Source organism: Gossypium hirsutum, chromosome A05 (genome assembly GCF_007990345.1).
Source record: "Gossypium hirsutum isolate 1008001.06 chromosome A05, Gossypium_hirsutum_v2.1, whole genome shotgun sequence".
NCBI classification, from domain to species: domain Eukaryota; kingdom Viridiplantae; phylum Streptophyta; class Magnoliopsida; order Malvales; family Malvaceae; genus Gossypium; species Gossypium hirsutum.
The window spans coordinates 33508683-33536679 of record NC_053428.1 but is presented as its reverse complement, the minus strand read 5'-3'; the positions used below and the strand labels follow the sequence as shown (position 1 = coordinate 33536679).

The 27997-nt window shown below is 33.6% G+C and overlaps 4 protein-coding genes across 9 annotated transcripts; all 4 read right to left on the bottom strand.

The window, feature by feature from the left end:
• Nucleotides 1-5746: 5746 nt before the first annotated feature.
• LOC107904419 (probable ADP-ribosylation factor GTPase-activating protein AGD11) lies at nucleotides 5747-10493 on the bottom strand. 5 transcript variants are annotated; one of them, XM_041112252.1, is made up of 12 exons: nucleotides 10315-10493; nucleotides 10107-10181; nucleotides 9982-10029; nucleotides 9776-9901; nucleotides 8987-9100; nucleotides 8730-8814; nucleotides 7989-8064; nucleotides 7231-7394; nucleotides 6909-7140; nucleotides 6570-6686; nucleotides 6327-6422; nucleotides 5747-6251 (listed from the first exon to the last, which is right to left on the bottom strand). In XM_041112252.1, the coding sequence occupies exons 4-12, from the start codon at nucleotides 9846-9848 to the stop codon at nucleotides 5958-5960; spliced, it is 1251 nt and encodes a 416-aa protein (XP_040968186.1). In that variant the 5' UTR covers nucleotides 9849-9901; nucleotides 9982-10029; nucleotides 10107-10181; nucleotides 10315-10493; the 3' UTR covers nucleotides 5747-5957. The 5 variants fall into 5 exon arrangements, with proteins under 5 accessions (XP_040968186.1, XP_016686284.1, XP_040968189.1 ...); XM_016830795.2 differs by having other exon boundaries at nucleotides 5747-6239; XM_041112255.1 differs by lacking the exon at nucleotides 6327-6422 and having other exon boundaries at nucleotides 5747-6239; nucleotides 10315-10492.
• A 3174-nt stretch (nucleotides 10494-13667) lies between these two features.
• LOC107904420 (uncharacterized) lies at nucleotides 13668-17346 on the bottom strand. Its single transcript, XM_016830797.2, has 5 exons — nucleotides 16961-17346; nucleotides 16337-16398; nucleotides 15522-15612; nucleotides 15031-15127; nucleotides 13668-14946 (listed from the first exon to the last, which is right to left on the bottom strand). The coding sequence occupies exons 1-5, from the start codon at nucleotides 17173-17175 to the stop codon at nucleotides 14245-14247; spliced, it is 1167 nt and encodes a 388-aa protein (XP_016686286.2). The 5' UTR covers nucleotides 17176-17346; the 3' UTR covers nucleotides 13668-14244.
• Nucleotides 17347-18409: 1063 nt separating this feature from the next.
• LOC107902517 (receptor-like protein EIX2) lies at nucleotides 18410-21281 on the bottom strand. Its single transcript, XM_016828684.1, has 5 exons — nucleotides 20887-21281; nucleotides 20254-20729; nucleotides 19253-20168; nucleotides 19009-19185; nucleotides 18410-18890 (listed from the first exon to the last, which is right to left on the bottom strand). The coding sequence occupies exons 1-5, from the start codon at nucleotides 21279-21281 to the stop codon at nucleotides 18410-18412; spliced, it is 2445 nt and encodes an 814-aa protein (XP_016684173.1).
• Nucleotides 21282-21859: 578 nt separating this feature from the next.
• Nucleotides 21860-25889, bottom strand: LOC107904421 (E3 ubiquitin-protein ligase DIS1). 2 transcript variants are annotated; one of them, XM_016830798.2, is made up of 5 exons: nucleotides 25384-25889; nucleotides 25055-25130; nucleotides 24006-24235; nucleotides 22948-23334; nucleotides 21860-22376 (listed from the first exon to the last, which is right to left on the bottom strand). In XM_016830798.2, exons 3-5 carry the CDS (start codon nucleotides 24210-24212, stop codon nucleotides 22056-22058), a joined length of 915 nt encoding a protein of 304 aa, XP_016686287.1. In that variant the 5' UTR covers nucleotides 24213-24235; nucleotides 25055-25130; nucleotides 25384-25889; the 3' UTR covers nucleotides 21860-22055. The 2 variants fall into 2 exon arrangements, with proteins under 2 accessions (XP_016686287.1, XP_016686288.1); XM_016830799.2 differs by having other exon boundaries at nucleotides 25062-25130.
• Between the last annotated feature and the right edge of the window lie 2108 nt (nucleotides 25890-27997).

Here is a 27997-nt window from a genome sequence, read left to right as displayed (position 1 = left end):
GAAAGAATGTTTAATCTTCATTTTATTTGTATTTCTCAATACTCATATATCAGAAAAAGATAACAAATGAAAAAAAAACATATGTATTTCTCAATTCTCACACATTTTGTTTTTTCAATACTCATATGTTAGAAGAGAAGAGATAACACAAATAGCATGGATCAATGCTCATATATTAAGGCTAAAATGCCAAACTATTTACAAAAGGAATGAGCGGCAAAATATTGCCAAATTTTCCTACAATTCAACACAATTGGACAGATACGAATTATAGGGAAATTTACAAAAAATTTCAGTGGCTATATGCCTAAGTTTATCAACAGTAGCAATCAAAGGCAAATTTACAGAAAATTTATCTGCCTAAGTTAACAAATCAGTAGCAGGCAAATTTACACATTTTCAAAAAGTTAACAGAAAAAGGTTTGTTCACAACATCATCAATGGTCTGTCATGGATGACTTTTGAGTAGGAGGCATCCATCTAACGGTGGTTGGTTTTCTCTTGAATGAGAACTTTTCTCTTAGGCCAACTTGTTGATGAGTTGGGCAGTAGGTAACTGAGTTGGGACAGCCTATTGAGCTGGGGTACCCTCTTACTGATTTGGGGTAGCCTGTTGCTGAGTTGGGACACCAACTTTATGTCTTTTGACCTACAAGAACAAGAGAAATATGAAAAACAAATTCATAAACAGAAGTATACTATAACTTAACTTAAGGCAAATGACTTACTGGAATGTTTTGGCTAACTTCCTCTTTGCAACTCCTCTTATTGTGGCCTATTCTTTTGCATTTACTGTACCTTATGTCCACCCCTCTCTTGCTCAACCTTTCTATTGTTTGTGGTTCATCAGGTTCTTTCCTTCTCACCTTAGTAGGTCTGCCAAGTAGCCTTCTTAGTGTAGGAGGCAGTATTGGAAACATGTTTGACAAAGTGGCCCATTGTTTAGGACCCCTTACTGGACTTATAAAGTTGGAGTAAATTTGAAGCTGGGTTTGCTTGGTGTACAAGTTTGTACATAAGTCTCTAGGAACTCATCTTTTAGATGAATGACAGCCAATGCATGCATGCAAGGGATGCCAGTGAGATCCCAATTCCTACAAGTGTAAGAATTCTCAACTAAGTCCACCACATGATGGCTGCCAAGACCACATTCAACCCGATACTTGTCCCCACCAGCATGTGATGAAACACACCTAAAAAACAATCAGCATGCTTGGTTAAAAAGTAATCTCTAAAACAACATTGTGAGCAATCCCACCAACAATGATACACATACACAACCCTAAAATATAGTCACTACATGCAAATTATAAAAAAAAAATCACTGCATGCATATTAAAATATAGTCAACACACCAACAATCAGTATATGCATATTAAAAAACATTCACCAAAATAGCATGTGGCCAGCAACATGAAGTCAAAATAAAAGCATCAGAAAGATTAAAAATGGTAACTTTACCCCAAGGAATCTTTTATATTTACATCCAGCTTTTTCTTGATCTTTGGACACAACATTCCTTTCCATTTGTCAGCTTCTTCTTTCTTCTTGATAATAAGCAACATAATTTTGGTCCTTATTGTTTCCATCATGGTCAGAATAGGTTTCTCTCTTGCTTCCACTATCATCTGTCAGTAAACAACATAAATTATTAGTGAATTGCTAATGATTAGTAAGAAACAAAAAACATAGGGGTTTACCTTGTTAAATGATTCAGAAAGATTATTCACCAACATGTCAGAATGGCTCCTAATTGAGAAGTGAGACCTTAACCAGTGAGTAGGGTTCTTTTCCTTCAACCAATCATAAGCATGTTGATTGGTTTTCCTCAGTTCATCCATGGCATCCTTAAATCCCTTGTAGTACTTGTTCTGGCAGCTTTCCAAAGCGAATATTTCAATTCCTTTGTTCGAAAACTAGCCTTCTTGAAATTGGCATGTAGGTGTCTAACACAGTCTTGTTTCTACATTAAGAAACAACATACATATTGCTTCTAAAAGTCCCTGCATTAGAAAAAAAATAGTTTAATTCTTTGACAATCCCTAAATAGAAACAACATAAAATAAATAAATAAATGGAGTTTTACCTTTTGTTTGTCAGACATGAAAGATATTTGGTATGAGCTCCTAATTGAGAAGTGAGACCTTGACCAATGAGTAGGGTTCTTTTCCTTCAACCGATCATAAGCATGTTGATTGGTTTTCCTCATTTTATCCATGGCATCCTCAAATCCCTTGTAGTACTTGTTCTGGCAGCTTTCCAAAGCGAATCTTTTAATTCCTTTGTTCGAAAACTAGCCTTCTTAAAATTGGCATGTAGGTGTCTAACACAGTGTCTTGTTTCTGTATTAGGAAACAACATACATATTGCTTCTAAAAGTCCCTGCAATTAGGAAAAAAATAGTTTAATTATTTGACAATCCCTAAATAGAATCAACATAAAATAAATAAATAAATGGAGTTTTACCTTTTGTTTGTCAAACATGAAAGATATTTGGTACGAGCTCACAATTTCCAAGTCTATTGCATGCAACTCCAAGAACCAAAGCCATTATGCTTGGTTTTCACTTTCGACAACAGCATATAAAAGATGATAGATGCCATTATTTGCATCTATCCCAACAGCTGCAAGCAAGTAGCCACCATAGTAGCCCTTCAAGGAACATCTATCTAAACCTACTATCCTCCTACAACCAGCCCTATAGCCATCTTTGCATGCCTGCAGACAGACATACATCCTTTGAAACAACCTATTATCCAGATAATAGATTGTTGTTGTTCCCTCATTTTGTGTCCTAACCTCCAACAAATACTTATAAATCTTCTCATATTGAGCCTTATGAGCTCCTTCAATTAATTCTAATGCCCTAAGTTTAGCCTTCCTACATCTAGTTAGTGAGACTATGCAATACAAATCTCTTTTGACATCTTGTTGTAATGATTTCAGAGAATAATCAGGATCAGCAATAAATTTTTCTTTATAATGTTCACCTATCCAAGCCGAGGTTACATTCTTATTTTCATATACTTTAGAACAAGTATAGTTAGGGTTTGAACTTCTAATTTTCCAAGTCTGGTCAGTAGGGTCATTAGGGTTTAGTCTAGAAGCTCATATGAACTAAGAACATTTTTCACTGCAGATTGCCTTTAACCTTTTTAAATCATTTTTGGGAAACTTAATAAAATAACTATTCAATCTCCCATACTGCTTGGCAGCTTCTTTTAGACTGTCTTTAGACTAAAATAACATTCCAACCTTAAGTTTAGGATTACACATGTCATTCTCTAGGTTGAACTCAGGCCAATTTTGGTCATTTGAGTAAGATTCATGTGCATTATCTAACCTTCCAGAATCATCACTATCACACAGTTCATCTACTCCTACACCATCCATGTTTAAACCATCTAAATTAACTCTTATTTTATTAGACACATCACTTTCAGATGCATCACTACTAGACATATCACTACCAGACATGTCTTCTTCATTCTCATTAAGATTGTCATCAATTAAACCTGCCAAACAAAGTACTCATCAATAAAGGCAAACAACATAGGCAAACACTTTAACCATTTCTGTCAGACAATAACCAATACAAAATACCCAATAATTTAATACAAACACAACCATTTCTGTCATGCACATGGCAAACAACAACCAATACAAAAATAATTTAATACAAATACAACCATTTCTGTCATGCACATGCCATCTTTGCATGCCTGCAGACAGACATACATCCTTTGAAACAACCTATTATCCAGATAACAGATTGTTGTTGTTCCCTCATTTTGTGTCCTAACCTCCAACAAATACTTATAAATCTTCTCATATTGAGCCTTATGAGCTCCTTCAATTAATTCTAATGCCCTAAGTTTAGCCTTCCTACATCTAGTTAGTGAGACTATGCAATACAAATCTCTTTTGACATCTTGTTGTAATGATTTCAGAGAATAATCAGGATCAGCAATAAATTTTTCTTTATAATGTTCACCTATCCAAGCCGAGGTTACATTCTTATTTTCATATACTTTAGAACAAGTATAGTTAGGGTTTGAACTTTTAATTTTCCAAGTCTGGTCAGTAGGGTCATTAGGGTTTAGTCTAGAAGCTCATATGAACCAAGAACATTTTTCACTGCAGACTGCCTTTAACCTTTTTAAATCATTTTTGGGAAACTTAATAAAATAACTATTCAATCTCCCATACTGCTTGGCAGCTTCTTTTAGACTGTCTTTAGACTAAAACAACATTCCAACCTTAAGTTTAGGATTACACATGTCATTCTCTAGGTTGAACTCAGGCCAATTTTGGTCATTTGAGTAAGATTCATGTGCATTATCTAACCTTCCAGAATCATCACTATCACACAGTTCATCAACTCCTACACCATCCATGTTTAAACCATCTAAATTAACTCTTATTCTATTAGACACATCACTTTCAGATGCATCACTACTAGACATATCACTGCCAGACATGTCTTCTTCATTCTCATTAAGATTGTCATCAATTAAACCTGCCAAACAAAGTACTCATCAATAAAGGCAAACAACATAGGCAAACACTTTAACCATTTCTGTCAGACAATAACCAATACAAAATACCCAATAATTTAATACAAACACAACCATTTCTGTCATGCACATGGCAAACAACAACCAATACAAAAATAATTTAATACAAATACAACCATTTTTGTCATGCACATGGCATACAATAATAGACAATAACCAGTAAATAAAGAAAGTGAATAACAAATTTTGATTTTGTCACATACAATATAGCAGCTTGGATACAAACAATGGCAGATATACACAATAAACATCAGTTTGACAATGGCATCCATACAATGGCAGATACAAACAATCCATACAATAGCAGTTACAAACAAAAAACATCATGCACATGGCATACAATACACGTTATATGTCATACAAATCGAAATAACCCTAAATTGAAATAATCCTAAATTGAAATCCAAATCGAAATCAAAACCAAAATCTAAATCAAAATCGAGATCGAATTGAAATCAAAATCAAAATCAAAATCAAAATCAGTGAGTGTTTCAAAATTGAAATCAAAAGCGAAATAGAAATCAAAATCAGAATCAGAATCAGAATCGAAATCAAAATTGAAATTGAAATAACAACATTGAAATCCAAAAAATGTAAAACTAAATGCAACAACTTACCCGTTAAAGTGGATGTAACAACACTGGTAGCTTCTCTTCTATTGCCCATTGTCGCTGAGAATAAAAAAATATTGAATCGATTTCTAACCCTAAACCCTTCTTAATAAATTCCTGAATTAGTTTTAACCCTAAAAAACCCAAATCACAATTAAAATTTTCAGAAATCGATTTTCTTTCCCCTTTCCCAAATCCCCTTAATCCTAATCTATTTCTAACCCTAAAACATTTAGTCCAAAACCCTTCAATTTTTTCCCTAAACCCGCCCCAAACCAAGACCCCCCAGCCGCTTCACCAACATGGCAAGTTAACTTGCCACATCAGTTGATTAACTTGCCACGTCAGCGCTCCCGTTAACCCCCTAACAGAAACTGTTAATCAGTGACTATTTTGTCACTTTTTCATAACATTAGTGACTGTTTTGTAACTTTCCAAAAGTTGAGTGACTGAAATGAAACCTAGGTGACTGTTTTGTCAGTTACCCCAGAGTTGGGTGACTGTTGGTGTAATTTACCCAAACAAGAAAATAAGAAGAAGACGCGAGGAAGAAGAAGATGAAGAAGATGACATCTTATTTTATTTTTTTTTACATAACAAATGTTATTTCGCAGATTAATATGGAAATACTATTACAGAGTTGAAGCCAACTTTCTGGATCTGGTTTTTACATGAATCCATCAATTAGATACCAAATTGTTCATGTACATCACTTCAAATTTTCAAATGGGGTTTTTCCTAATTTACCATCTCAAAATATTTCCGACCGCTATTGAGTAAGCGGAACGCATTCGAGTTCAATCTCTAATGTCCCTCTCTCCACATTTTGTAGCCTAAATGAGATTTCCTGTTTAACTTTCCCATCTGCTAAGTTTATGATACCATCTTTTAGGAAGTTGTTGTCCCTGTTCGCCACGCATTTCCCCAGCTGCATCGATTCTTGAATCTTCGACTTCTCATAGGCTTTTGCTGCTGCGACTAGTGGTTGAATGTCGATCTCCGCATCCCCCATAAAGTCATCGGTCGTGAATGTATCTTTATCGTACACGATCTGCATACAAAACTTGGATATCCTTTTACGAAATCCCAGACAATTAAATTTCACATTTTCCTTTTCCCTTTTAAGAATCAAACTCACCACTCTCAAAGGAGGAATGTTTTCTGGAATCGACAACATTAAGCTTTCATTCCAGACAGGGTTTAGGTTGTTCTTTATGACGCGAGTCTTGACCGACTACAAAATATGGAAATACAATGAACTCGGAATTCTACCACGACATGCTGATGAGTCTTTGAAGATCATATCTCCATATTCATACATCTAATAATATCAAAGTAAATTAAAATTATATAAGAATATTAGTGAGAGAAAGAGGCATACTTGATGACCCAAGGCAAGAATAACGTAGGGATCGCTAGAGAGCATATCCCGGACGGCTAGATTGGTGCCTTTCACCACATTCACTTTAATCAGCCCAACAAATTCAACCATACCTGCCTATAAACAGGACATTTATAGAAAAATAAAATAACATTCAGTAACACACTTCAATAATAAAAGTCACTTTGAAAATTTTGTATGTCCTAAATAAATACATTGAAAATTTTTCATATTTATGATATGGATGTCAAAAATGGATATTACAAGCAAAATGAAAAAGTCAAAGCAATGTATACAGGGAATAAGCAACTGACGAAACCAAAAAAACAAAATAGTTACCAATGAGTTGCTCTTCTTACTGATCTTCAGATGATCACTATCTTTTCTTCCCCAGCTGTTTCTAAATCTGTTCCCGATTCGATGTCTGCTTTGTTTCTCACTGTGTTTTTTCTCATTAAGAAGTGGGTAGCCGGGAGGAAGTGGTAACGTAGACGATGGAGTTCGATGATGCGGCTGAAGGCGGCAGCTCGTCTGTTCGCCTTCCAAAAATTGCTGCATCTCATATTTTCTCCTGAGCATGCAAGAAATAGAATACTGAGAAAAAAATAGGATTTGAAAAATTAAAAAATAAAATACGGAAATTTTAATTTGGCATTATTACTTGATGAAATCAGAGCGTTCTTCAATGGATGAATCTGGTCTGGGTTTTTTGAGGTTATTAGGAAGGAAAGCTTCATACTTATTGTTTACAACAATATTGCCTCCCAAATTTACTAGACCATCAACTTGGTCTTCCGTCCATTCATCTAGCTTCACTGATAAAACCTAGCACAATTGCTTATCAAATTAGACAATTAATGGATAAAATGGTATGGATATGATCCTCTTAAAACCATATAAATGCATTGAAAGAACTTGTAAATTTTTGAATATACCCATCTCAAACATATATCTACATCAAACACCTGTCCAAGTAACATAGACTCAGCATGGACGCTTCTATTTGTGTTTGCATGTGTGCATGAGAAAATCAAAGAACTATAATCAAGATACTATACCAAGTATTACGGAAATCAATGATCAAGAAGTGATTGAATAGGATATTTGGCACTACATTGCTTTGATTCATTTTTCCCAAGTATCCGTGTAATCAATATCTTTAGGTTAAATAAGTTCAAGATATATCTCGAAAAACATTAATATTATAATTATTTGACTTCAAGAGTAAATGACAAATGAGGTATTAATTTAACATAGATATACTCAATTTTTTCATATATTCGAAGTATCATAACTTTATATTTAAATATGTGTTAAATACAAATACTTAAAAGAAAAAAAGAATTGGGGTAACATGGTAATAACATCAGTTACTTAAAAACTTCATTTAAGTGGAGTAAGAGAATCTTAGAACAATACCTTTGATATATGCGATCCAAGGCTTCTATGAACACCAGAGCATTTGATACAAATGAAAACTCCAATACTTAAAGATCTGATATGCAGAAAAGAAGAAGATAGTCAAAAACAAGGGCAATGCAAATTTGATATGGTAAATTTAAGCACCCAATAAAAGGAAAAACTGTGGAAAAGAGGGGAAAATTTATCAATATATTAAACTATATATTCATTTTTTTCCCTTCACAAAAGAAGAAACAAGCAATATCTATGTTACTTGGATTCAGATATCAACGTCGGATATGGATATGCCAATGTGGGGAAGCTTTTTGGACAATGATTTCTTCATACACATATTGGGCATGAGCACAAAATATGAATGTTTCAAGAATGTGTGTACAAACTCACTCCAGAAGCTCAACAAAGAAATGGTTGTCTTTGCTTCGAGTAAATTGTTTATTTGGAAGAAAAGGGGACCATATGTTTTCAGGATTTTGACACCTTGCCTTAGAGGCATAGATTGAGGTATCCGACATAGATATGGCGATATGATCCTCAAACGATTTTTCAAATTTACAGGAAAACTTAAATTCTACTTTTTATTATGCTGATCCTTCAAGAACCCTCCAATATATGAAAACCTTATAAAAGGATTAACTATGCTCATATCGAATGCATACTCAAATCTGAAAAACAGAACCTAGAAACGAACAAATTTAGAAAAGAAAACACTGTAATAAGTTGGAAACATGAGATACTTACACCCATTTAGGATCCGGGGATCCGCAATCTGCACAAACACGATTCCCAGTGTCTTCCAACATTCTCTCCAGCCTGGCTTGTGGACCTGTTCAATGAATAATACAAGTTAAAAATGAAGAAAACATTCTAAGTCAAAAGCATCAATGTCATACAATATTCATATCCGACACTAGTACTCAAATCTATGTAATATACTTGTAGCATGTTAGATGGATACGATACTTCAAATATAAAATACGAGTCAAAAGGGATGATACCAAAGGATCTCCATGTTTCTTTTCTGAGAAGCCAAGATGTAGTGTCTGCATCACTAGGTCGATCCCACCGTGGTGTGTCTGAACATAATAGATCGTACAAACAAGACCTTGATCCTACAAATCCAACATAATCAAATTAACCTAACATATTCTTACAAAAAAATCAACTTTTGGAAAACATTTAACCTAACTGTAAATTAATGGAAGCACTATCTTGGTACAGGGTTATCATCCTCTAAAAAAGTCCTTCTAAATACATGGAAATCTCGAGAAAATTTGAACATACCTATATCGAACACATACCAATATCAAACACCATCAAAATTTTCTAGGTTTCTTTATGTATTTAGAGGATCATTGAAAGTTAGGTTCTCATACACATATATCAAAAAACAAATATCAAAGACGAGTCTTTTAAAAGAAATAGAAGGTCATGACAAAATAACTTTCAGGATGACATAGGAAGTTCAATACAAGATGATAAACAAGCACTTAATCACAAGCTAACAAGTTTGCAATACGTAAAAATATATAAAAAGGACTCTTTCTTAGGTACAACTCGTCAAAATCGATCGAAAATAGCAAATAACCATCAATAGACCAAGGTGATTGATGATTATGTTATTATGGCTCTTTATTTTTTCGAATTATTTGTTTTATATTCATATGCACATGGGTATAATCCTCCAACGAATTTCCAAATACATGAAAATTTATGTTATCGATACATTCATTGCTTTCACATCCTTCTCGTGTATGCCATAATCATTTGTTTAAATGAAAAATTACCAGTAGGAGGCGTGGGATCCGATTTTTCGTACTGGGTAGACATCTCCAGCTTCCAAATTGAAGACCTAATCATTAATCATTAATCACTCTTCTTATTTGGATACTCCCAATTTTTAGCTCCTTAATCTGCATTTAAATTACATAAAACATCCATTAAACAAATAAAACAAAAACCCAACAATTTGAATTCAAGAAACAATTCTTACATTCTAAACATCTTAGGTTTTTCATGCGAATGACGAACGAACCATTGCCTACATTGGAATTACATTAGCATTCATTAATCAATAAATAAAACCTAATCATTTGAATTCAGAAAAACAACTCTTACCTTCTAAATATTTTGGGTTCTGAATTAAAAAAATGAGATCATTCGAATGAAGAATGAAACCTTTGACCAAATTCTCTGCATAAAAAATATATTGTTGAACAGTAAAAGGAAAAATTCTAAAGGAAATCAAAATATTCATATTAAAATCAAGAAAAGAAAAAGAATATAAAACTACAGCTAAAAACAAGAATTAAAAAGGTTGTTCTACATTGTTAAGAAAAAAACAAATGTCAAAGGAAGATTTGCAGTGGCATTGGAGAGGATAAGCAACTGGAAAAAGAAAACAACTTTTTCTAATTTGTCATAATTTGTTTAATTACTTTCTTTTTCAATATTTTTATTAAAATAGAATGTGGAGAATAATAGCCTCCAGACGCCAACAATTCTGGGAGTTAATTAAAGCTCGTTGGTTTCTTACCAGACGCCACAAATGCAAGAGAACCTCATTGTTCGACGCGCGTATCTAGCACGTGATTGCACTCGCTCACTTTTGTCTTTTCTATTTTTTAAAAAATTTATGTTACCTTAATTATATTTTCTTACTTAATTGCTTCAAATGAAACCTCCTTTATGGCTTTGAAATATGTTTTTATTTTTGGGATAAGTGAACATTTAGGTACTAAATTTGATATTTTTTTCAATTTTATCTCTTTTTTTTGTCTGCTTTAATTTTTGAATTTAATTTTTTTTAATTTAGTTCATGAATATGACACTTTAAAATTATGTCACATCATCACCTAAATTTTTTATTAAAAATTTATATTTTTTAAGTGATTGTGTAACATAGTATTAAAGCGTTATGTCATCACATGAACTAAAATTTAAAAAAAAAAAGAAATTTAATTTTAAGATTAATATAAACAAAAACAAGTTCAAGGATTAAATTAAAAAAACAACAATTTCAAACACTAATATTGCTTTATCCCTTTATTTTTAAAAAAATATATTTTCTACTTATTGATGATAAGGATTTGTTATAACATTCAAGTTTTATATTTTTTTTTGCAATTTAGTCCTTAAGTTAGAATATTTAATTTTCTTACAAATTCTTCTTGTTATGTTTTGTTGTACTATAAGATCATATTAGTAGCTGCTTAGACTCTATCGTGTATATTATCTATTGCTTAATTGTCATCTCCTTTGAAAAATCGTTTGTTTTACGCTCATGTGCAAACACAATCAGCAATACATGTATGTTGACTAAAATTACTTGAAACTATTTCCCTAAGGTTAAAAGGAAAACAAAAAATGCTTGTTTTGATATATAGTGATTAATGTGACACGCATAATACTCCTACATTAGATGAAAAAAAATATTTTATTACTTTTATTAATGATTGTTCTAGATATTGTTATGTACATTTATTGCATTCAAAAGATAAAGCGCTTGATAAATTTAAAGTTTATAAATTTGAAGTTGAATTTCAATGTGAATCGTTTATCAAGTGCTTAAAATTGAATAAAGGTGAAGAATACTATAATCTAATTTATTTTGAATACAGTGGGATTATCCATCAACTTTTAGCCCCTTACAGGCTTACACACCACAATAAAAAAAATAGTGTATGTGCAAGAAAAAATAAATTCTTAATTGAAATGGTAAATTTAATGTTATCATATTCAAGTCTTGGATAAAGTTTTTGGAGAGAAGCTATTCTAACAACTTATCACATATTGAATAGAGTTCTTAATGAGAAAACTAAAATAATCCCCTATGAGCAATGGAAACCCAACCCTAATTACTTGAAGGCTTGGGGTTATAGAGTTACACCTAAAGGTAAGTGAAAGAAGAATTAAATATATATTTCTAGGATATGCACATAATAGTAAGGCATATAGGTTCATGGTAATTGAACCAAATAATTCAATTTCAATTAATGCTGTTATTGAATCTAAGAAATGTTATTTTTTATGAAAATAGATTTAGTTTTATTTCAAGATAATTACAACAACAATATTTAATTCATTCTTCAAATGAGAACAAGATTCTATTGGAATAAGTTGATAATAATGATGATTTTTATCAAGAATTAATAAGAAGTAAAATGATTAAAATGAAAAATTTTATTATGTTCCTTGTAGAAGGTAAAGGAAAAAGTATAGGCAATAAGGTACCTTATTGTTATAATACGGAAGTTGATCTTATTACATTTGCTGAGACAATGAAATCTGAAAACTCTGCTTTTTGGAAAAAAAAGTTATAAATGATGAGTAGATTCAATAATGGAAAATCAAATTTGGATCTTAATTAATCTTTCACAGGTTTCCAAATCAATAGGTTGTAGATCTTCAAAAACAAAATGAAGGTCAATGGAACCATTGGTAAATTTAAAGTGATGTTGGTAGCCAAAAGTTTTACACAAAGCCAAGGTATTCATTACTTTAATACCTATGCTCGTGACAAAAACTCCCCAAAGAGTATGGACCTTTTTTGTGACTGCTTGTTTGGAATAAACTATTGACAAATGAGGAGCGCACACAAAGATGTATGACTATTTTTCCCTTTTGGTGAACAATGTGGAAAGGCAGTGGAATAAAAAATTCATGCTGTGAGAGATTGTGATTTCGCCCAGTTTGTGTGGAGGTCCTTAATACCTATGACCAGTTGAAATTCTTTAATTTACATGTTGGGTGTTGGGTACACTAGAATATCTTAAATGAAGGGAATTTAAGCTTTGACGGGGGCAAATGGCCAACTTTTTCTCAATTGTGGCCTAATTTCTTTGGAAAAATTGTAATGAGTTCATTTTTAATAATGCTAGTAAAAGTAGCCATGAACTTATTGCCTCGACTCTTGCTTGGGCAAAGTCTTTTGGTTTTAGTGATAATATGGAATAGTTGGCCTATTTTTCTAAAACGGAACAAGGGTGGTAGCATCCTGATTTAGGCTAGATCAAGATTAATGTCGATGGATCAATACCAATGAGCAATACCAAAGCAACAATAGGAGGAGCTGTGAGAGGTGCAAATGGGAATTGGTTAACGAGTTTTGCAATGATAATAGGGGTGTCCGATGTATTTCAAATTGAGGCACGAGCAGTTGTTGAAGGGTTGAAGTTGGCTTGGTCAAAGGGTTTCAGTCAGGTAAAGGTTAATTGTGATAATGCAATGTTAATAGATACTATTCGAAATGGTTTCGCATCAATTAGTAATATTGCAAAAGTCCAATTAATACATGAATGGTGTACTAAAGATTGAAAAGTAAGGTTTAGACATGTTTTGAGAGACAGTAATACGGTAGCTAATAGTTTGGCCAAGGCAACAGTAAGGAAGTTAAACCAATTAGTTCTTCTCACATATCCACCACAGTATATTACGAGATTAGATTGATGTTAATAATTCACTGCATGAGGAGGCCTCTATCCCCATACATTCCTAGTTTTTAGGCATGTATTTTCTATTTTCTATGAAAAAAAAATTAATAATTCATATTATATAAATTCTAAAATATTTATTCGTGTATTTCTTTTATTATCATGTTATATTTTTATTATATTATATCCAAATAACCAAGCAATAAAAATCCAAACAGCATAAAAATGAAGAATAAAGAAATGAAAGTAAATAAATTTATATCTTACATTTAAATTGATTACACTAAAATAGTTGCAGTATCAACAACACTCAACTTCTCCACTAAGCACAAATGAGAAGAGAGCCTAAATTACAACAATAAATTTAAGCCTTTTTATACATAAGAAATTACAATCCGCAGTCTAAAAAAAATTATAGAAATCGAAATTCAAACTCAAAACCTAGTAGAAATTGCAGCCTGCAACTTCAAACCCTAGACCGGTTAAATGCCACCTTTTACAGTGGTGACATGAACCGACCGAGCTAGTTTATGCTATCACTAAGCCTAAAACGGGGCGGAAAATTCAAATCATCACTGCATTTTTATACAAAAGAAATCGCAGCCTGCAGTTCAAAAATAAAGGAAAGGATTGTAGACATTGAAATTAGAACTCCAGACCAACTAAAGGTTACCTTTCTAAAATGACTGCATCAACTAACTCGGCTAAATTTAAGCCACTGTTACTAAGTCTAAAAGGGGTGGAAAATTCAAACCATCGCATAACTTAACAGGTTAACCTAAGACTAGTAATCTATCGTTGTGGGAATAATATACCGCTTACAGTTATAAGTCTTCAATCTGCTCCAGGGAAGAGAAATGTGCATCAACTTTGTTGAGAGTTTCTTGATCAATTTCCATCGATGCGAACAATTTCGGCATTGGATAATTTGCTACTTTTCCAGGAGTTGTGTCGTTCTTTATGTCCTGCTCGTTCAACGTGTCGGGATCTTTAATTTCTGTTGGAGTAGACACTGTGCTTTGATCGTAAAGTTGTGCTTTCATCTCTAGACAAGATTTTATATCCTCTTCATTTCGAGCTTTGTTCAACTTGTCCATGATATCACTTAACATCGAAGATCTCTCGACCCACAAGGGATTTGCCTTCTTCAACCTATTATCGAGTTTATTTTGATCATCTGGATCAGTAGCTCCATTGTTAGGTTCACTTTTCTGAAGCTTTTTTATTCCCTGGTCAACAATTTGCAGTATCCTCTTTCTGGTGTTATCAGATCTCACAGGATTCGATCTTAGTGCCAACTTCAGACCTGAAGTCATTGCCAAGGTCTCGTCTTCCTGTGAAGTGGAGCTAGGCTTAGACTCTTCATCCTCATCAGACCCGTCTTGCATAGGTTTTGTAGAAAAGACTTCCTTAAGTAAACTAACATTCTGCATGTACCGGTCAAAAGCATTGTTTTCAATTTCAATATTTCTGTCCTTGAATTCCTTCAACTTGGAAAACCTCCATTCATTTAAGGCAACAGCATCCTGAAATAGTGCACAGGTTAAGGCTTATAAAGTAATATATCAAGCTTGAACAAGAGTATCTGTTTACAGTAAACAGTACCATACCTTTCTTGTCAGGTGTTTCTTCGTGCGGACCTGCAGATTGTCAAACTGTGCAAAAGCATTGGAAAGTTGCCGAAATGAGGGAACCCTTAAGGGAGTCCTGAACAACATTCATCATGTGAGAAGTCAGCCACAAGTCAAATGACAAACTCAAAAATCAATTTAAAGCTCAGAAAGATAGCGTTGAAAAACTCATGCAGACAATAATGAAGTCAGTAACTCAAAGAGTGAAAAACAGAACACTATGGGGGTCCTGAAGGCTTTACAAGAAACCAAAAACAAGTGAGAAACTACATGCATGCCTAACAAAGTTTGGCAACTATATTCTTCACAGTGGCTGTTTCACATAGAAAGTGACATTGCTTGTAGAGAAATATGCTTCTTCGATTTTGTCCCATTCTTTCAGTTTTGATTGCTAGATACAAGATAGACTTCTATGTCCAAATCAAATATGAAAACTACATGCATATTGTTAGTGGATTTTTTATACTTACGCTTGAGAAGAAGCCTGAGTTGACTTCTGGTCTGATGACGGAGTGCTTGAAGACGGTGTCTTCTCTGGAAAAGCTGAATTTGACTTTAAAACTGAAATTGCAATATAAATCAGAAAGTTAGTTACTTATGATGCTCATTGCTTCATTCCTTGACAATACATATATCCTCTCAACTATCCAGTCTTCAAAAATATTTGCAGCTTCATTTTGTAGACAACGACAACTAATTATGTTGTCAAAAATTTCCCCCTTGATATCAAGTAAAAAGGGGAAACTATATGACCATGCTTTTAGAAATAAGTACAAACCTAAGCCTATCATATTGCTAGCCTTGAATAGGAGATATGGCCATTCCAACAAAATTAAAACGTTTAATCTTGTGACTCAAGGTACATGACCTGACCCATGTTGCTCTGACTCTTTAATTTGCTAGAAGTACTCATATCCAACACTTACACCCACCACATTTCTGGACATAGGTATGCGGATATGACCCTTCAAAGACCCTCTAAATACTTAGAAAAACTTAATGAACATACCCATATCCAACACTCACACTCAAGTCCAATAACATAGCATATGACTACCAAGAAGAATCCTTGTGTCTTTATAATGTGTTCCAAGATAACATCCCTTCTAGCCATCTTCAACATGATTTGTACTTTATATCCACCACCCACAGACCCTAAAACTCTGACTTCTTCCCGATAAGTAATCACAAAATTGGATATCATCCCGTTACCAAAAACATCTGATTTGACAATAACAAAAACGAACTAGTTTTTCAAGTTTCTTGATTGATAATATGTCCATACCATGAATATGGCATGGATTTTGTGCTTTCGAGCAACAACTCTTGCACGAGCGATACGGACACCTGCAGAAATAATTTGAGAAACAAGAGTAATTTGATGGGTAAATTTTAACAGTCATTGGATTGTTGTACACTCTTCCAAAATAAAATGATAATAATAATCGAATAGCTAATTCAAGTAATCCTGTCAACTTCATAAGTTAATTACATAATTATTCAGTAGACAGGTATCAACTATAAGTTATTTGTGGAGATTACATGGTTTACTACTTGCAACTTTTAACCAAACAAAATCCAAATAACAAAATTGACAACCAACCTAAGTAACAAGCATCTAGCTTAAGGAGGTCAAAATAGGTTTTAAATTAAAAAACTTGGAAAATACCAATAAAGTAAGCCAAAACAAAAACAAAAAACGGCACAAGACCAGTACAGTACTATCTATTTTGATCTTGCTGTTTCAATTGATAATATTTCCTAGAATCATTTGTTCTTTTGGGGAGAGTTACTAAATTCCAAATTGAAATAAACCTAAATCCCAATTGCCACCAAAAAGAACTCCTAACTAAACAAATTCTTCTTTTTAAAGCATTATATGAAGATAGAAAAAGAGAATTTGGATTACCTGGAGCGAGCAACATTGCCACACTGAATACATTTGGGTTTATTAAGCCCTCGCTGTGTCTTAGGAGGAGTATCCATACGCTGAAACGGTGGAGGAGGAAGAGGCGTCGCTGTTACCCCAGCAGCAGCAGCTGTAGCCGTCGTCGTTGTCGACTTGATAGCGGCGGCGGTTGTTTCGCTGATGCTTTTCGTCACGGCTGGCGAAGAGGCCGCCATTTTTGGGCACGTGACTTTCGTTCTTACTGTCTTTGATTCTTGTTTGATGAATCGGATGTGATAGCACGTGACCTCTCCGGAATTAAAATCTTCGGAGAGTTTGGGATTTGGGGAGGAAAATTTGATTTCACAAAATAGGAAAGGGAAATTAGGGATATTTTAAAATTTCATAATATGGGGCTGAGCCTCCACCCATTTTTCCTCATAAAAGAGACCCAAAACAAGCCCAAATTTTTTATTTCGTAAAACCCATTTTTTATTAATATTTAGTTGATTATTTTTTTATGTGTTAAATTATAAAATTAAAATTAAAAAATTAAAAATATGCTCTAAATTGTTATACATTTCATGTATTTGGAATTTAGTTCTCTTGCTTTTCGAATTTAAAAATTCAAGTTCAATCGTTACTATCATTAAATTTCTTTTATTAAATTCACGAGATATTTTGAAATTAAAAAAAAAATTCACTTGATTCACATGTAATAATAAAAATAAGTTTAAAAAATTTTTATCTAGATTTCTAAAAATACTCAATTGAACTTATCATGATAAAATCAATTTTTTTGTTGGAATAGTCTTAAGAAAAATTGATGTCAGCATTAATATTAACTATTATAAAAAAATATACAGACCAAATTATGACAAAAATTATTATATATAGATTAAATCTCAGGTTTCAATATAGTATAGGGGTCAAATTTGAAATTTGACTATAGTCTTATAGTATAAAAAAAATGAGAAGCCATGTGTAATCCTCTAAAACACTCATGTATTCAAATTACATATAATCAATAATGTTTTAATTGAAAATTTACTAATATTAATTTGAACTAATTAATAATATTATAAAAATATAGAGGTTAGAAATTAGGTATAAAGATTAAAGCTTAAAATTTGACATAATAGAAGGACCAAAGTGACATTTAACCATTTGTTTATAATGTTGAAATATAAGACCTATCCACGTGTCGATACAATTATTTATATATATGATGATAAAAGAAAAGAGATGTTTAACCTAGATGGAAAAGCAGTCGCAGAGCTTCATTTAAATTTTTTATAATTTATAAAATTTTAAATTAATAATGAAAAAATCACATTAAAATGGTGAAATTGGGACGGTGCGTCTCTACCTCTTGAACATGTTCTGCAATCTTGCCCAATAAGAAGGTGACGTAGAGTGAGTCCTTAATTTGTCCAGGAACTGAAAAAATGCACATCTCCAAGAGCGCTTCTACAGTAAAGCAGTAAAAACTCCCCAGAACCCCATCCAGAATCCAACTCCCATTCCTGCATAAAACCAATTCCTGAATTCATCTCCATTTCCAAGTTTATTATGATCTGGTTTGATCAAATTCGTATCATCTTCTGTGCATTGCACCGTAATTTGAGACCCGCAAAGTGCCCGATTACCCACAAATGCTGAAGCATCAAAAGTCTGGAGTTTAGTGCTTGATGGGATTCTTCCTGACAAGTTATTATACGACAAGTCCAAGTAACTCAAGAAAGTTAGATCAGCCATGGTGACCGGGATTCTACCTGACAAATGGTTTTCTGACAAATCAAGTGACTCTAATTGTTTCAACTGATTGATGTTGTGAGGGATCAAACCAGTCAAACCATTTCTAGACAAGTTGGGTGCAACCAGTTCAAACAGACTTGTTATCTCATTGGGAATCTCTCCAGTTAATTTGTTGCTTGAAAGATCAATGACTCTGAACGGTCCAAGATATCTTTCATATTCATACTCGTTTCCTTTCTATCTATGATCTAACCCTTGCCTTTTCAACATAGCTGTAGCCTGTACGCCTAAACAAGAAACCGAAAACATACTCGAAAATCCGACCACCACCATAGGTATAAACTCGTTTTTGAGCCATGGCGGTAAGATTGTTTAGGCATGATGGTATTGTTCCAGAGATACTGTTTTGAGATTGGTCCAAGATCTGCATGTGTGCCAGCCGGCAAAAGTTGGCAGGTATCCTTCCATTGAAGTCGTTAGCTTGTAGGCTAAGGAATACCAAAGATGGAAGGTTTTAACATATCCAGGCTGGTATATTTCCAGACAATCTATTACTGCTTAGGTCCAAAAAGATTTAAGTTACTGCAATCCTTCAAAGATAGAGGTATCTCTCCAGAGAAACTGTTATTGTGTAAATTAAGAGCTTTAAGTGAAAACAGTGATCCCAAAGATGTCGGAATTTCCCCTGAGAAGTTGTTATTATCTAAATTCAGAACTAGAAGTTGAAACAAGCACTCAGAAAGCTCTCCAGACAAAAGGTTGCCAGAAACCTCAAGAAAAGTCAAATACTTACTCGTGATCTTACAAACAGGATCGAGCGATCCGGTGAACCTATTTTTGACAAGATTCAACACATTAATATAAGGTAAGAGTGGCAACGGACCATCAGACATGTTAGAACTCAAGTCCATTTCAGTGATGAACAGAGTGTTGGGTGATAATAGGTCTGACAGAATGCCACTCATCTGGTTATTAGAAAGATTCAAGAAATACAAGTACGGAGATGTGTCCCATAACCAAGCAGGTATGGTGTCTGAAATTCCAGCACCAGAGATATCTAGATGCTGTAAATCATTTTGAGCTTGAAGCCATTTTGGGAAGTATGGCCCCACTTTGCAAAACGATAGAGAAAGATGTCTCAACCGAAAAGGGGCAACCCAGTCACTTCTGAAATTTAGAGTTAAATGGTTCAAAGATAAGTCGAGTGACAGCAATTCGGTGAGATTTTCAAAAAGGGTTTTAGATATGATACCTCCCATGGAATTCCGAGAAGCAAGCAAATGCTTAAGCCTAGACAGGCACCCCAAACTTTCAGTCACTGTCCCGTTGAACCTGTTGTGACTGATATCCAACTCTTCCAAAGACATGAAAGCATTATTACAGAAATTGGGTAATGGACCAGTGAGTTGGTTGCCATCCAGGACCAAGAAAACAAGCTTGGAACAGTTGGAAGAAGCTAGACTAAAGCCTTCTGATAAAGAGCCATTCAATTGATTATGGGAGAGAGAGAGTGTATGTTGTCAAGGAAAGAAACCTTGTAAAATCAGGCAATGGACCTTGAAGGCTGTTCCAATCCAAGTTGAAAATCTCCAATGAACTCTCTATGCACGGAGGCAACCGGGGAAACAAGCCAGTCAAGTTGTTACGGGAAGGGTCCAATGTTTTTAAAGTACATATGTTCCCAATAAATCCTTGAATCCCATCTCCAAGTTGATTGTCCGTGAGATAAAGATGTTGAAGGGAAGCCATGTTCCTGAAAATCCCTGGAATTGAGGCTTGGATCAAGTTATTATATTCAAGGTTAAGTTCAGCAAGGTTGCTACTTATATTGGTCAACCATTTCAATGCAGAAGAAGAAGAAAGCCTCTTTCTGGAGAGATTAATGACTCTAATAGGAGATGCAAAAGAACCATTTAGAGGTTGGGACAATATTGTACCATGAAGGCCACACGACCTCAACTGCAAATTCTCTAGATGAAGAGGGAGCTTATTCACTAATTTCAGCCAACTGTTTTCTCCAACATGGTTGGAACTAAGTCAAGATATTTTAGAAAAGATAGATGGTAAAGCAAGTCAAAGCTTGTAACGCTATAATTATTGCCACGAGATCAAGGAACTCCAATCTTGAAAGATTCCCCAGCTGGTTAAGTATTCTCCGACTTAATCCAGCATTGGCAATGTTTAGGTACCTTAATCTGCTCAAGGAACCATTGAAATCCGGAAACTGACTGCTCCCAAAATCATTATCACTGAGATATAGAAAATTCAAATGCTGAAGTTGAAGCAGTGAAGGATTAATGGTACCTCTCAGCGGTTCATCACTAAAGGAAGAACGAAGATCAAGCTTGGTTCGCTGGTTGCATCCGACACCTTTCCACTGACAACAATCACGAATTCCCCAAGAAGAAAGTAGTCCATGATCATCGACCAGGCTTTGCTTCAACGCCAGTAGAGCTTGTCTCTCCTTGTCTTTGCATAGGATTCTATCTTCTCGTGCACTTAGGTTAAAGCCATTAGCAAATTTGATGCGCAAGAATAGCCCAAGAAACAAGACTAGAAGCTGAAACAACCTTCTGGAACTCATTCTCTTCAGATTCATCAAATTGCTACACAAAACAAACATTATGACTCTTTGCTTAATTTTAAGACTTTCATACAAACCAAATCAATTGGGTATATCACCACTCATCAACCGAGACTATATGAGTAGTGAAATTATAGAATCCCATTCCTTTTCACATAATAATAATAAATATTAATACTGTACATAAAATCTAAAACATATAATAAGATTTGAATCTAAAACAACATAATTTTTATAGCCTTTCAATATTTCCATTTCAAATAAAATCTCATTACTTTTATCAATTATATATATTCGTTATTTTTCACCCTTATAATCTAGTATAACTTATATACCTAACAGTATGCTTAAGTGTCACTTTCTACATATATATTTTTCAAACTTCAACTCGGGTTACATGTTTTGTTGTTAAAAATATTATTTATAAATATTTTATAATTAAATTTAAATTATATTTTTATTATATTATATTAAATTTTAATTTTAGTTCAAGATTCAAATTACCTATTTTATTATTTAAAAAATACTTTTATCTGAGCCTTTTTTTGTAGGATCCAATAATATTAACATAAGGAATATAGGAAATGGATAAACTAATTGGCATAAAAATATAAAAGCTACATCTTCCAATTATATCCCATACATACTGCATAAAGCAAAGAGAGCTTTGCCTCCTACAAAACCCCAAACAAATTACATGACTAAATGATACCCAAATCAAACATTCTACTTGCCATCACAACATGACAGATTCAATGGATACTACAGCCCCCATCACTGCTCTTTCCATATCCTTCCTGTCACTCTAAGCTTCAATTCTTTCCGGTCTCCCCCAGAGAAGAACAGAGCCATGTTGCGTTGTATTATGAGACCATCGAAACTGTCACGCACCTTTCTATGACTATCCCTTATGCTTCTTGGCACCCCTTGCCAAATCATCTTTCTCCCATTCCCACCCACTTCGAGGCTGTAGCTATAGTTCTTTGCCTCGTTATCGTCACCCATAAACCGCAAGAATGCAATGTAGACGGGAGAGATTCCGAGCTGGAAGGCTTCAAAATGTAGGCAAAAGTACTGACCAAAGCAACTGAAAACCTAAAATTGTGCAAACAAATCCAACTATTAGTGACATACTTCCTCTCAAAATCCTTTAAATTATAATCCAAAACAACAAAGTTAACTCTATTGAATATCATTGACCAAAAGAAAGAACAATTTATTATTCAAGTAGAAATCAACCAAGTAAGATACTCCAATTTTTTACAGGAAAGTTTTGTTACTTGAGAGTAGGATGCTAGTGTCTGACACGAATATAAATTTTTGCTAAGCTTTTTCCATGTGCTTGGAGAGTCTTGAGGGTATGGGGACTCCAAGCAACATAGAAACAAAGCCACTTTAATAATTTCAGATCTCCACTGATAAGGTTGTTTTCAATGGTAGAATAATAGGGGAAACCACTGGTATATACGTTATATGATTCTCTAACCATTGTGAACCATATCTTTTATAAATTTCAGATCCCCACTATGATTGTTTTCAATGGTATGTACTTTATAAATTTCCGGTTCTTGAATTTGCATAAACGGTAGAATAATTCCTCTTCTAGAGGGTTAGAGAGAAACCAAAATGTGATTAGAAATGCTGAGCAAGGATAAAGCAATAATACCGTTAGCATCCATGTAGCATTCTCAACTTCATGCGGGTTTGATTTGACATAACGGTGATTGAAAGTGCTCCCATTGTGCATGTCAACTTTGTGATCATCTTTCAGATGGGCCACAAGATAAGGAATATCACCTATGACAGTGCATTCTGACCCAGCATAGGGGCAGCTATATGGCCTATAAGAACATTGGGACTCATGTTTTAGCTTACTGTAATACGGATAGATGCCTATGCACCCAAAACTCTGGTATTTGCAGGGAAGCTCAAGAGATGCAGCAACCTTCTCCAACGCAAGACACCTAATATTACCAAGTTCATGCCTGCATGTGGGGCACCGGTTGTGCACCCTTGGCTTGCAACCAGAACACAATGTGTGTCCATTTGAACACTGCATTAAAAATAAAAAAATCAGCAGTTAGTCTACAATGTTCATGTTAATTTCACTATTAAGAGATGCAACAAAATACAATAATACATAATATATTCACAAGCCAATAAAGAGCACAATGATAAAGGAATTTCATTCCATAGTGCAGCTAAGTATACATTACAGCTGAGATGGATGCTCTCATTATCAGAGTGGATTTGGCTCTTCTGACAGAAGAAGTTTCCATTTAGCAGTCCTTCAAAAGGAGCTATTTTAAATATATATATAGAGAATAGGTTCTTGATTGGATCCATCCTAGCTATGGAATGCTAACATGTTTTGTCTTAGCTTCTTGGTTAAAACCATGAAGACTAGGTAAGTAATGATCAGCAACCAGAAGTAAAACAAGACGAAAAACGTCAAAAGAACTTCAAACGTAAAATATTGAACCTATGTCACCATATTAATGTGTGAGGTTAAATCAATACAGCCGATGGCAAGTGTATGCAGAATAGAATCAACTTGTAAATAGACATTGTTTGCTAAGAAATCCTTAAGATGATTTGTACAAGTAATGTAATTTGAAACTGATATTATGGATAGAAACCGATTCCACAAGACAAAATATAGAATGTGCAAGTAAACAACTTCATGGAAGCAATCACTGGTTATAAGGTTTCATATGATCAAACCTGATGAATTGGCGGGTACATTGCATTTAAGCAAACAGGGCACTCCAGCAGCTCACGAACGCTGCTAGACACAGTCACATTAGGTTTAATAGCAGCTTGAGTAGGATCATTAACGGCTTCGCAATCCATAATGTCTTCATTTTGTGGAGGATCAATAACCTCAGGCTTACTTTGCAAGTCGTCAAAAAATGGATTCACAGATGCCATGATAGTAGCAAAGCACGTCTAAACTGAAAATACAAACAAAAATGCAAGAAATTAGTTAGCATTCTGCTTACTACAAAATGTTTTATACAAATCAAATTCAAAGATCAGTTCATTGTTCCACCCATCATCACTAACCATCATGAAACAATATCAAATACTTAACAAGTAATGGGTAAAAAGCATGTTCCTCGCTTAAAAAGGATAATAATGTCACATTTAGATGAAACTAGTGTAGGATCATTCTTAATAACAGTTTAATACAATCCCTTCTACGAAACCAACCTTAGGACAACCGAACACAAAGGTCAATATTGATATTCTTTTAGCAAGTCATTTAAGAATCAACAGCATGAATAAAATTAGTCAGCATATGATTATATGAATCAAACCAGCCCATATTTGATCATTCAGAGTACTAACCAATTCATACAATCTTTTTTCTCCTAACCTGACAAGCAGGGTATCCAAACACAAAGATCAACTGATATTTACCTTTTTAACAAAGTCATTAAAGAATCAACAACATGAATATAATTAATCAGCATTTGATTATTTGAATCAAACCAAGCTATGTTAGATCTATCACATTCACATACTAAACATTACATATAATGCTCAATTATATAATTATTTGAATCAAACCTAAAGATCAACAATTACCAAGCCATTTATGAATCAACAACATGAATATAATTAATCAACATTTGATTATTTGAATCAAATCTACCTATTTATCATTCAATAATAATAACTAAGGTTCATCAATGCACATCATCAAAAAACAGTTTCCACTAACAAAAAAGCTGATAAAGAATTCAATCATTAAAACAAAGTATTCTTACCACCCACTTTTTTAAACCCTCGATGCTTCCCCCTTTTTTTTTTCTCTTAAATGTCACCAACCGGTCTGCATTCCACCTTAATTTACCACAAAAATAAACATTCATCAAAAAATCAGATTACAATTTTTTTTCACAAAAAATTCATAATTGTGAAGATCACAGGTTACAAACAATGTAGGTGAAATAATCAAATATCTTCCAAAAAAATCATTACCAAAAACCCTAAAAGAATCAAACAGATCTACAATATTCCAAAAGAGGAAACTTTATAACCAATATACGAAAAATTAATCTAGATACCAAAATACACAAAAAAGAAAATTACACACCTTCAGCTCAAAATCGAAAACCCATTTGAATTAAAAGGAAAAAAAACAAAGAAAGAGGCCCAAGATGAAAACAAAGAAGAAGAAGTAGTAGCAGTAGCAGTAGTTTTTGAAGGAAATGGGCGGAAAAAAAAATATTTTTCCCCCTTAGGGTTGAGTTATGGTGTAATAAATAAGGACATAAATGGAGAATTTCAAATTAAAGAGAGAGGGGGAGCGTGGTGGGGATGCTTGGGAAATGGATTGGAGAGAGAAATTTCTCGAAAAATACAAAAAGAAAGAGAAAAAAGAAGTGTTTGAACTTGTCTGGCTTTTTGGTTTCGATAACTTCTAACGAAAAAAAAAACTATTTTTCTCTTTGAATGAATATGGATAAGGAGGCACGCACGCAAACGTGTGCGATTGGGATGAAGGATGTCACCCTTTAACGAACTGGGTTTCCATCATTTTTCTCAAGTCTTAATTTGAACCTTTAAGAACATCTCATCAACTTTCTACAATCAATTAGTCACTCATCTTTCTCTTAAGCAACAAACATCTCCACCGAGCCTTAAAAGTGAAAATAGGTATATTCAATTAGTCATAATTTTGATGTTTCACTACTTTTATATTGATTGTACTTTTTAAATTTCTTATACTTCTACACATAATATGTTTTCACTAGATCACTTTATAATCTATCACAAACCTGAAAGGGACAAGTGTTTTATTGGAATTCTAATTATACTAGTGTAACGTAGCTTCATTAAGCTTTATGCATCATCGAGCAACCTTTTGCACTTCCAATGGTTACAAACCATTTGCACCTCTAATGGTTGCACACCACGTAGCACTAGGTGCACCCAATTGCATCTTCCACTTAACTTGTTTAACTTGCACCCTACTAGAACATATTTTTTTTTATAAATAAGAACGTGTCCCTCTCATTAAAACACACTTTAAACACCACCATATACCTCAAAATACTCTTCTCTCATTCATTTCTCACACATTAGTCTAAAAAGGATAAGCTCTCTTTCTCGATATTCTTAAGTTTTCTTTACATTCTCTTTATATTTTTATTTGATTATTGACTTGATCATTGAAGTGTGCTTTAAAGGAAAACCTCCAGTACCCTTAACTAAATATTAATCTTGTAGAACCATGGTAAGGGGAGTTGTTATGATCGATATTATCATGATGACTCCACCACTCACCTTCCAATAAGATCCATTTGGTGAGCCCCATCATCGTCGTCACATTCATCACGAATGTCAAACATATTCACAACACTTATTGTTTAGTCGTACTCATTGTTGTAGGCTAAGAACTTTCTCACTCGCAACAATACTATAATGTAAATAAGGACAAATATGCTAGTTGTGAAGCACTGCCAACTCAGTTTAATACAATGTAGGACTCCTTAACCAACAACCAATAAGAAGCAACTTTGGGGACCAAACATAGGGACAGGAGGCATTATCCCTTATGGGAGATCATCTTTCTCTTATCATCATCATATATCACCGATATCTTCAACCTCATTATTGATTTTTCTTTATTACCACGCTCTTTCACTGACTTAAGCATTAGAGAATGTCATTTTCCAAACTCGATCCGTCTTAAAGTAAATAGAATTGATGTAACACATTTTTTTTAAAAATGGATTTAATTTAATTTTTTAAAATATTTCAAGTACGATTATAATTACAAACAATAAATATCTAAATCAACTATAATTAAAATCAAGCATTACAAAAAGCATAATCGAACTAATAACCTTATTATAGACAACCGACACATGTTTTAAGCAAAGTGGGAGTTGAACCCAGAATTTCAGCATCCCAAAGCCTCAACATTTACCAACACTGCTAAGATCTGTTTAAAGTTATGCAAATCAAACCTCTTTTAACTCTTCTTTTGAGTAAAAGCAAAACTAATTGAGTTTTAAAAGAAAATATTATTGATTTGAATTTAACTCGGTCAATATTGATATAGTTGAAAAAATTGAAAATCAGTTCAAATAGTAGTGTTTAATTTGATTTTGGTTTGGTTTTATTAGATTCAAATTGATTTTAGTTTAATTATTGCTTAAATATATTTGAAAACCAATCCAAATCGAATCTCTGTCAACCCTAATTATTGAGTTCAAGTGTTAGAATTATCAATTGAACTAAATCCAATCTATTACTTTTTATCCATCAATATCTAATATATTAATCATTATCATGAAAATGCGTAGAACCCATTTATTAATATGAAAATTAAATATATATTGAATAATAATCGACATGAAGTAATAGAGGGAAGACAAACCCTTAAATTGTTCTACTTAAAGTAGCTTGCAAGGCTAATCTAAAACCTTTTTAATATGAAAATTTTAAACTTGAGTTGAAGAATGAGAATAAGCTCATTTTTATCCGGCTAATCAAGTGTAGAGAAAGAAAAGAAAAAACGCCCGTCTATTAAGGATTGAGTAGGGGGTTGGGCCTTGCTATGGATGACATTGCCGTCCAAAGACGCCCCTCATTTTCCGTCTTTACTCCTTTTAGGCATAATTGCAAAAAAAAACCCTCAATGTTTGGGGGTTTTTAGTTTTGTGCCCTTAACCTTTTTATTTTTTGATTGATACCCTTAA